This window comes from Petaurus breviceps, unplaced genomic scaffold, assembly GCF_028583685.1.
Source record: "Petaurus breviceps papuanus isolate PSGF00001 unplaced genomic scaffold, PetGlider_PUasm1.0 90865, whole genome shotgun sequence".
Lineage (NCBI taxonomy): Eukaryota > Metazoa > Chordata > Mammalia > Diprotodontia > Petauridae > Petaurus > Petaurus breviceps.
This window is the reverse complement of record NW_027187367.1, coordinates 12,688,883-12,696,044: the sequence shown is the minus strand read 5'-3', so window position 1 is coordinate 12,696,044 and position 7,162 is coordinate 12,688,883. Positions and strand designations below refer to the sequence as shown.

General features: G+C 40.6%; 1 protein-coding gene across 5 annotated transcripts in view; it reads right to left on the bottom strand.

The window, feature by feature from the left end:
• Positions 1-7,162, bottom strand: part of RNF8 (ring finger protein 8) — a 124,303-nt gene that overhangs the window by 67,102 nt on the left and 50,039 nt on the right. For all 5 annotated transcript variants that reach the window (XM_069073594.1, XM_069073592.1, XM_069073591.1 and 2 more), the window contains exons 4-5: positions 5,532-5,594; positions 2,869-2,958 (exon numbers count right to left, since the gene is read on the bottom strand). In XM_069073594.1, coding sequence (XP_068929695.1) covers positions 2,869-2,958; positions 5,532-5,594 — 153 coding nt within the window. The remainder of the gene's footprint in view (positions 1-2,868; positions 2,959-5,531; positions 5,595-7,162) is intronic.

The window sequence follows — 7,162 nt, the reverse complement described above, 5'->3', positions numbered from 1 at the left end:
GACAGTGCTGTTGTTGCAGGGGTCTGGAGACTGTCCTGCAGACAGAGAGTGAATACTGTCCACTGGTGAGGGACAGTACTGTTGTTGCAGGGGTCTGGAGACTGTCCTGCAGACAGAGTGAATACTGTCCACTGGTGAAGGACAGTGCTGTTGTTGCAGGGGTCTGGAGACTGTCCTGCAGACAGAGTGAATACTGTCCACTGGTGAAGGACAGTGGTGTTGTTGCAGGGGTCTGGGAACCTTTCTGTTGGTTCAGAAGCCCTGAAGAAGGATTTTCTTGTTGTATGTTTACAGAAATCCTGGGAGAGGGTTTTGCTAATGTTTTCAGGGGTTCTAGGACTGTTCTACAGACAGAGGATGAATTAATGAAGAGACTGGCAATGTATCTTGTGGCCTTGCTAAGCCTTGTCTCCCCAGGAACTAAGATTGCTGAGAACTTGCCTCCTGTCAAGATGAAGAAAAGACTTTCATTTGGGTATTAAGTGCTGTGCTTAAACTTGATGTAACTCTGGGGTAGATTCAATTGTGATCCAGGGGTGGGGAACTTTTGACCTTTTTGTGTTCTATGGTTGAACAAATGAAGGTACTTTACTTATGTTTGGAAACTAATCTCCATTTGAGAAGAGGGGCTTTGTGGTGGACTAAATGAAGGTACAGCCTAGGGGTGGAGTAGTATTTAGAACAGGGACTTTGTAATTGATTGAATGAATGGAAGGTCCTGGGGTGGGGTAGTACTTGGAGATTATTTAATCACACTTAGTAAATGCTGTATTTTGAATGATGTCATGTTTTGATCTTCTCTGTTCTTGGTTGGTCACTGAATAAAATGGAGAGCACCTATGCTGGTATTTTGAACCTTGGGAAGTTGCCTTTGCTTGGCATTACATTACAATTCCTCAACCCCATTTTAAACCATTCCCCTCTCACAACCAAATTTAAAGAGGAAAAGCACCTGTTTATACTCACTGCCTCTATTTCCTTATTTCTCATTTACTTCTTAATCCTTTGTAGTCTGTTCTCTTCAAGGTTTCAAATGATCTCCTCACCTTTAAGTCCAATGGCCTTTTCTCATTCATCACTGTTACTTGAATTAAGTCTCCTGGATCTTCCTGTCTCCTGGATCTTTCCTCCTCTCTGGGATTAGGTATACTATTCTAAAATTGGTTCTTCTCTCTGCATTCATTTCCTTTGGATTATCATCCATTTCCCAACCACTAAGTGGAGGTGCTGCCTAAGGTACTATCCTGGGCCTCTTCTTCTTCTCTCTACCGTTTCTTCTCAGTTATCTTAGTTCCAATGTTTGCAAATAGCATCTCTATGTGACTGTCCATACTGTATATCCAGAATTAATCTCACTGAATAACTAACCACTAGAGACAAAAGTACTAAACAGAGTGTAAGCATCAACATTCTGGCAGTTTGCCTTTTGGTGGAAAAAATAAAAAATCAATGTTCCTGGGACCCATACAACTGACATTTCCCCTGCACTGAGGAGAAGAAAGAGTATTTGCTCTAATAACTGTTCCATTGTAGGGTGCTGGGATATTGCTAAAAAAAAACCAAACACAAATTATGTGCCTTCGTTTCCTTTTCTCTCACTCTTAATTCCCTACCGTCTGGCTTCCAACTTCATCATTTCACCAAAACTGCTCTCTACAAAGTTACTAGTGATCTCACAATTGTCCCAATGGCCTTTCCTCAATCTTCATTGCTCCTGACAGCTCTGAAATCGTCAGCACCATTAACCACTCTCCTGCCCTTGATATTCTTGTCTCTGTAGGTTTTAAGACATCCCTCTATCCTAGTTCTCCTGTCTGATGGCTCCTTTCCTGAATCTTTACCCAGTTCTTATCCACTAACCATGGGAGTCCCACAGGGCTGTTCCTGGGTCCTCTTCTATTTTTCCTCTCTATACTATTTCACTTGAAGATTTCATCAGCTTCCCTGGATTAAATTATCATCTCCATACTGAAGATTCTCCAATCTATTTATCCAGCCCTAACCTCTGTCAACCTCCAGTCTCACATCTCCAATAACCTATTAGACATCTCAAACCAGATGTCCTATATGGCTTAAACTCAATTATTTCCAAAAGGTAATTATCTTTCCCCCTAAACCCTACCCTACCCCAAACTCTCAACGCCTTCCGAACCTCCCTATTACTGTCAAGGAAACCACCATCTTTCCAGTCACTATGGGCTCAAAAGCTAGGCATTGTCCTCTACTTCTCACAATCTCTCACCCTCTCATGTCTAGAGCCTGTTGATTTCACCTTTGCAACAATTCTTGAATCTGATACCTTCTCTCCTCTGATACCATCACCACCTTAGTGCAGGTCTCACCCAGCAAATCTCATTTCCTAACACCTGGTCTACTGCAAAAGCAAGTTGGTGGGTTGGCCTGCCTCAAGTCTCTCTTCATTCCAGTTCATTTTCTAGTCAGTCACCAAAATGATTTTCCTAAAGCACACCATATCACTCCCTACCCCCAAAACACACACACACACACACACACACACACCCCACCATTACCTAGCTTCTCCTACTTTTCCAATCTTCTCTAGTGTTCTCCCCTTATCACCTACTGTCTTCCCTCAAGTCCCAAGACAAATCCCACCTTCTATAGGAAGAGATCCCTTGATCCATCTTAATTCTAGTGCCTTTCCTCAGTTATTTACTATTTATCCTGCATATTAGCTTGTTTGTACATAATTGTTCACATGTCTCCACTAGCCTGTGAGCTCCTTTGAGGACAGGGATTGTCTTCTCCCTTTCTTTGTATCCCCAGTGCTTAGCATAGTGTCTGGCATAGTACACACTTAATAAATGCTAATTTACTGACATTGAAATCACAATTTCCTTTGAGTACCTTAGTCAGTTCCAGTTCTTTATTCTTGGCTTGAATGATTGCTTCAAAGTCCTTCTTGCTCCGACTTAACTCTTCCATTAGAATGTGATGCTGCAGAAATATATCCAGATAATACATTTAACACAGCATTTACTGTAGCCTCCTCTCTCTAAAATACTCACATACTAGCAGCTTTCAATCTCACTACTGTGTGTTCTTTGCTCCACAATTCACTAGAAATGCACTGAAAATTTTATTAAAATCCTTCCTTTCTTGGATTCTAACAAATCTCTCTACACATTTTTTTAAGAGGAATAGGAAAGAGAAAAAAGAGAGCAATCAGAGATCCCACAACCAGTAAAGAAATAATAATAACCTCATCTCATATTTGTATACTGTTTCACAGTTTCCAAAATTATTTCGTATGCTGATGTATTTATTCACAGCACTTCTGTACAATCAACCAGGCAGGTATTTTTATCCCTACTTTATACATGAGAAAACTGAGATTCAACAAATTTATTTTACTGGGTCTGGGTCACAGTTAATAAAAGGCAGAAGCCAGGGTCAGGACACTTTTTCTAACCCTGAGCCCACTGCAGAACTAGGAGATGTAAATAGCAGAAAGGCAGGCTTTGGCTCGGTGTAAGGAAAAACTTCTCAAATATGCCTTACAAGGTAGTGGGTTCTTTCCATCATACAAGGTTTTCAAATAGGGTAAAGAACAATTCATTCTCTTGTTGAGAGAATTCCCACTAAGGGATTTACTGGACTTTGAGGGACTATCACTAGGAAGCCAGATATCAACTGTTTGGCTTTTAGAAAACATTAAAGGGAACTGAGGACGCATAAATAATGTTGGTTGGAATAAAAATAGAAAACCACCCCAAATACAACTGTTGACCACCTAGCCAATGCCATTCTCGCTACTCCCTCAATCCATGTGCTGCCAGAAAGCTGAGTACCACTAGCATCTGCTGCTAGCAGTCAAGAAGAAGGGGCAACGGGAAGCCTTCATTCTATATCTCAAAGTGGCTATGCTATACATCAGAGAGGGTGACTTATGGCTTGCCCTGGGCATGAATCTGCAGTTGTAAATGCAATTCAAACAATTAGCAAAAAAGAAATTCACAAATCCGATACAATTAATATCACAGTAATGGCCATTAACTAGGGGTAAAATATAATAAGCCATTCAATAGCTGTTGCCTTGACTTTGCCACTCTACCTATGTATAAACCTTAGTTTCCTCATTTGTAAAGTGGAGAAGTACCTGCCTGATACACCTCACAGGACTAATGTGGAAAAACAAAAAGTCAGATTATAGTTGCAAAAGCACTCCCCAATAGGCTTTTTCTGCCTTTAAAAGAACTATATAAATTTAACTTTAAGTCTGGTCTCAAGAATGGTAAATAACTTGGGCTGCTTCTCACCACTGGGGCCTGGGAAGTGGAAGGAATTTGCAAAATTATAAGCTGAGAAGTATCCATGAGCCAAGTACCCAAGCACACAGCAGTTGTTCTGTGTTCCAACATAAGGTCATAAAGGGAGTTGCGTATTTCTCAAGAGGGAGTAAAAAGATATGAAGGGAGATCAGATATTCCTACAGTATCTTCAACTCTTTTTTTTCCCCCCAATCAACCTCAACACCTCAAGATTTTTAGCAAATGTGATCATGCTAGAGAAATCTGCAGTAGGGAATATGTAAATAAATAAATAACTTTTGAAAACAAAAAAATCTTCTCTTGAAAAGAAAACTAAACCAGCACTGATTTCTTCAACATTCTTTTCCCTACAGGCACTTTTATGTTCTACTTGGGGAGTCCTGGCTGCCCTATGATGTGGATAATGTGCCATTGTTTCTCTAAGAAGACTGGTTCACAGGTCTAAGAGATTAGCATGGAGTTAAACCTTCTGGAAGCTCTGCTCTCAGAACAAATTTTTATTCTAATGCTCATCTTTGTTAATGAGGCCTGAATCCATTTTCTGATTACCCTATGTCCTGACCATAAAATAAATTTACATCCGACTTGTATTCAGGGTGAATAAAGGAAGGATGAGGTAGGTTTTCAAAGATTCAACAAAACTTACAGAAAGAACCAGGGAAGAAAACAGTGAGTAGTTAAAATAAATGAACTAAATTACAAGGAACCTTTATCAGGATTTCAACCCTGTGAACCTGTAGCTTCTTGTCCTTTTAGTAAATTGATCTGCTTCACTGATTGTTAAATTGCATATTCTGAAATTGGCCCAAAATGTTTAATTGCTATTTTCTGCTAGTCACTGCAGTCCCCATCTTTGGCTATAGCTCTGAATGGTGAGGTCAGCAGGAGCAGTAATAGGCCCCACAGCCCTGGCACAGCTGACATCTTTCTCCCTTACCTTTCTAATTGCACATCCTGCCCCAACCCATGAGCCTCACAATTCCCCAGAGGATCTTAGTCCATTCTACTAGAGGAAGGACTGCTCAAATGAAGTTGTAGGCTTTCATGCCAAGGCCTGGCATGTCTGTGGGGCTCCACATCTCCGAACTGATGGTGTGAGCAGGGGCCATCTGCTCCATTTGACAGACTGGAGGTACAGGATAAGTAGGAGAAGCAGCCATCAGTCATGCAAGGTTTGGCTGCACTCCCTGCTCTACAGTTGATGGAACAATCTCAGCCCAGTGGCAAGAGATAAGTTACCTCCTGCAGGGCCTGTGCCAGCTGCTCCTTCAGGTCCTTTTCCCCATGCTGGTTTTCCAAACCCTGCAAAGCAAAAAACAAATGGAAGGTTTCCTTGAGGGGAAGAGAAAAGGAGGAATAAAACCCAGCAACATGCAGAGCAGAGTGGATGGCATTAGCATCTGAGAGCAGCGGGAAGGGGGGAAAGAAGGGAAGGGGGAGGAAGGAAGCAGGTGGGAACAACTCCTGTTTTCTCTCAAGCTGTTACCTACAAAGAGATTTAAGCAAAGTTGCCTGACTTTATAGTGCCTATGATGAGATTTTCACCTTTAATTCATTCCCAGGCTACTCTGAAAATACAATGAATTGTTCCAAGAATCTTTCACAAGATAATAATAGTTCTTTGATGTAAAAGAGCATTTGACCTTAGCCTCAGTTTCCTCACCTATGAAATTTAGATAATATCTGTACTACCTACCTCACAGGACTGCTGAAAGGGCTTTTATGATAGAAAGAGCCATGGATTTGGAATCAAAGGACTTAGGACTAAATTTCAGTTCTGCTGGTTGTTAGCCATGTGACTTTGGATAAGACACTTAATACCCTTGTGTCTCAGTTTCCTCGTCTGTCAAATGAGGAATTGGACTGGCTGATCCCAAAGGTCTCTTTCAGCCTGAAACTCGAACTATAATACACAGAGTGTTTCAGAAACATTAGATATCTAATGGAAATGTCTCAGCCTGGCCCATAGGATCATTACCTTTCTACTCTTAAGCCAGGCAATCTCACAACATTACAGTTTTAGAGCTAAAAGGTATCTTACAGGTAGTTAAAAAAATCTAACCTCTTAATTTTGCAGATGAGGAGTATGGTCATATAAGTGATAAGTAGCAAAATTAAGAACCAAATCCAGATGTTTTGATTCCAAAATCAGCTTTCTTCCCACTGTACCACACTTGCTACTTTCAAGTGAGTTTGGAAACTGGGGAGGTGGCACTTCTCCATCCTAGTATACACATTCTGTTCATTATCCTGTCACAGCTACATCTCTTCCTCTGCTCAAGTGTCGGTTGACCTCATTTTTGCCAATTTTTGTCCACTGTCTATGTGAATTTTCCCTTTGAACTGCATTAGTTCTCTTAATATAATCTGCATCAAAATATGTAGTTATTAATATCACCTTAAAACTATTCGTTGGTTTTTTCACGTGTGTTAAGTCTCATTTCCTCAACAAAATCATAATTCCTTTGAAGGCAAGGACTGATGTTAAGCTTCACTGTATCCCCAGATGACCTAGCTAGCACATGCACACAGTAAGAGTCTAAAAAATATCACTGAAACATTAGGATTAAATTAAATTAGGATTAAAATGTACTTTCCAACTTCTTACAAAGATTAATAATCTTATCAGAAAATTTTCTTGTTCCCTCTGCCAGGGAGGGGAAACAAGACCTACAAGTGCACAGAAGGTAATGCTGCTTATAAAGATGCTTCACTAGCCTCAACTTCCATACATCTGACCCTCTTCCCAAAATTGGCAAGTGGGCAGTGGAATTCTTCAACCCAGCTGTTTTTTGTTTTGTTTTGTTTTTGACTTTGTTGCTTTGCTGGGCCCAGGGATAGTTGCTGCCACATTAGATTTTTTTTTTAAC